This window comes from Trachemys scripta, chromosome 2 (assembly GCF_013100865.1).
Source record: "Trachemys scripta elegans isolate TJP31775 chromosome 2, CAS_Tse_1.0, whole genome shotgun sequence".
Taxonomy (NCBI): Eukaryota; Metazoa; Chordata; order Testudines; family Emydidae; genus Trachemys; species Trachemys scripta.
This window is the reverse complement of record NC_048299.1, coordinates 141,651,522-141,653,593: the sequence shown is the minus strand read 5'-3', so window position 1 is coordinate 141,653,593 and position 2,072 is coordinate 141,651,522. Positions and strand designations below refer to the sequence as shown.

The 2,072-nt window shown below is 61.1% G+C and overlaps 1 protein-coding gene across 1 annotated transcript in view; it reads left to right on the top strand.

The window, feature by feature from the left end:
• FER1L5 (fer-1 like family member 5) overlaps positions 1 to 2,072 on the top strand; it is a 92,130-nt gene that overhangs the window by 85,258 nt on the left and 4,800 nt on the right. The window contains exon 41 of the mRNA XM_034759524.1: positions 1,279 to 1,343. Within this exon, the coding sequence (XP_034615415.1) occupies positions 1,279 to 1,343 (65 nt within the window). The remainder of the gene's footprint in view (positions 1 to 1,278; positions 1,344 to 2,072) is intronic.

The window sequence follows — 2,072 nt, the reverse complement described above, 5'->3', positions numbered from 1 at the left end:
ATCTATGTGAAAGGGTGAGGGCCTGCAGCCTGCACCCTTGGGCCCCAGGGATCCCAAGCCACGGGCCTTCCAGGGGACCGCACCACGGCCCCCTGCCAGGCATTCCTGGGAAGCAGCCGACGCCCAGTGGGGATGAAACGGGGCTGGAGCCAGTGACATGAACGCTGAGAAAACAGACAGGCTGAGAGCAGCAGCTCCTGTTCTACGCTCTCGTCACACAAACCTCGGCTGGTGCTTGGGCCCCTCAATTCCAGCCTGTGGCTCCTGGGGCTCCCCACCCCACTGGTGCCCCTCAATCCCGACCCGCAGCCCGCTGCTGTCCCAGACGTGGGCTGCCCACTCTGCCAGTGTCCCCAGTGCTGACCCCCAGTAGCACTGAAGGTAAGTCTCTCTGCATAGCTCAGTGGGTCTCTAATGGGTTGATGCTGGCAGGTGTGGGAATTGCTGGCTGCTCAGTATCAATATAGATCTTGGTTCCTTTCTCTGAGACTTCCTTTGTTCTGTGGGTGTTGAATCGGGACGTTAGCTGAGTGCCCTGGGGCCCAGCCAGTCTGCTGTTGGGACCTTCTGCAACCAGCCCCTGGCAGGCTGGCAGTGGCAGAGATGCTATCAAGGGCCCTGAGCCAACAACCACCAGCATAAGAAACGACTTCAGAGCAAGCCCCCAAGGTCTGTGTTGGTTGTAGGCAGCCATCAGTTCCTGGGACTGCACTGGTAGAGAGCAGAAGTGGGGCCTGAGGCAGAGTGGGGGGTCAAGCACCCCCCGGGAATGCCAGAAGTTAGCCCCTATGGGCGCAGGATGTCTCTGGTTTTCTCCCGAGCTCCAGCCACTCTGGGCCCCTCCTGAGCAGAGCTGGCCCGTTGAGCACTGAGCTAGAAAGGGGGAAAGGCAGGAGGTCCCGAGCTGAGAGGCCTGATCCAGGAGCGGTGGAGGATTCTGCCTTGTTCCAACCCCCCAGCTCCTCCCAACCCCCAGCTCCTGCACATGGCTCTTCCCATCAGCTATGCACTCCCCACCAGGCATGGGCTGGCTGGGAAGGGAATGGAGTACGGGCATGTGTGATGGAGTAGTCTGCCCCTTAGGGGCAGTACTGCCTACTGGTCAGTCCAGCCCACCCTTGGCATGGCTCTTTCAGATTATGACACGAGGACCTGGGTGATATGGTAAGTAGGGAGGGAACCTGGTAATGTTTCTTTAAGGGCCTGGGCCCAGGAGCCTTGCAGAGTTGGGGATGAGCTGGGCGAAGGGGCCGGTATAAATGCTGCCTCTTCGGGCAGGCCCGGGCAAATGTTGGCAGTCGCTGGGCGTGCAGGGAGGCTCTGGCAGGGTCTGCGTTAACCAGGTACAGTTTCCAGCCAGAGCCGCCTGCCAGGCCCTGCAAGCCTGAGGAGCGAGTGGGGCCAGCGCTGGCTGGTGGGTGACAAGCTCTGGGGGCAGGGCTGGGGCTCCGAGACCGAGCAAGCCCCCGGAGGGCACTGGCCACCGAGCGGAGAGGGCCGGCGTCAGAGCACCCTGAGAGCCGGATCCTGCATTGTTCTGGAGCTCGGAGAATGAGCTTTGTCATAAATCAACTTCCGATTTTGTCACGACTATTTATAGTAACAGTCAGAGACGGGTCACAGACAATAAACAAACTTCACGGAAGCCCGTGACCCGTCCGTGACTGGTACTAAAAATAGGGGAGGGCTGATGGGGGGAGGATGACTGAAGCCCACAGTGGGGGAAGGGAAGAGAGCCCCAGTCCCACTCTATGGGGTGCAGTGTCGCATGGTCAGGCAGGAGGGTGCAGTGTTGCGCGGTGAGGCAGGGTGCCGTGTCGTACGGTGGGACAGGGCAGGTGCAGTGTCACATGGTGAGGCAGGGTGCAGTGTTACATGGTGGTGCAGTGTCACATTTTGGGGCAGGGCGGGTGCAGTGTCGCACTGTGGGTGAGGCAGGGCAGGTGCAGTGTCACACGGTGAGGCAGGGTGGGGTGCAGTGTCGCACGGTGCTGCAGGGTGCAGTGTCGCATGGCGGGGCAGGGCGGGTGCAGTGTCACACAGTGAGGCAGGGTGCAGTGTCGCACAGTGGG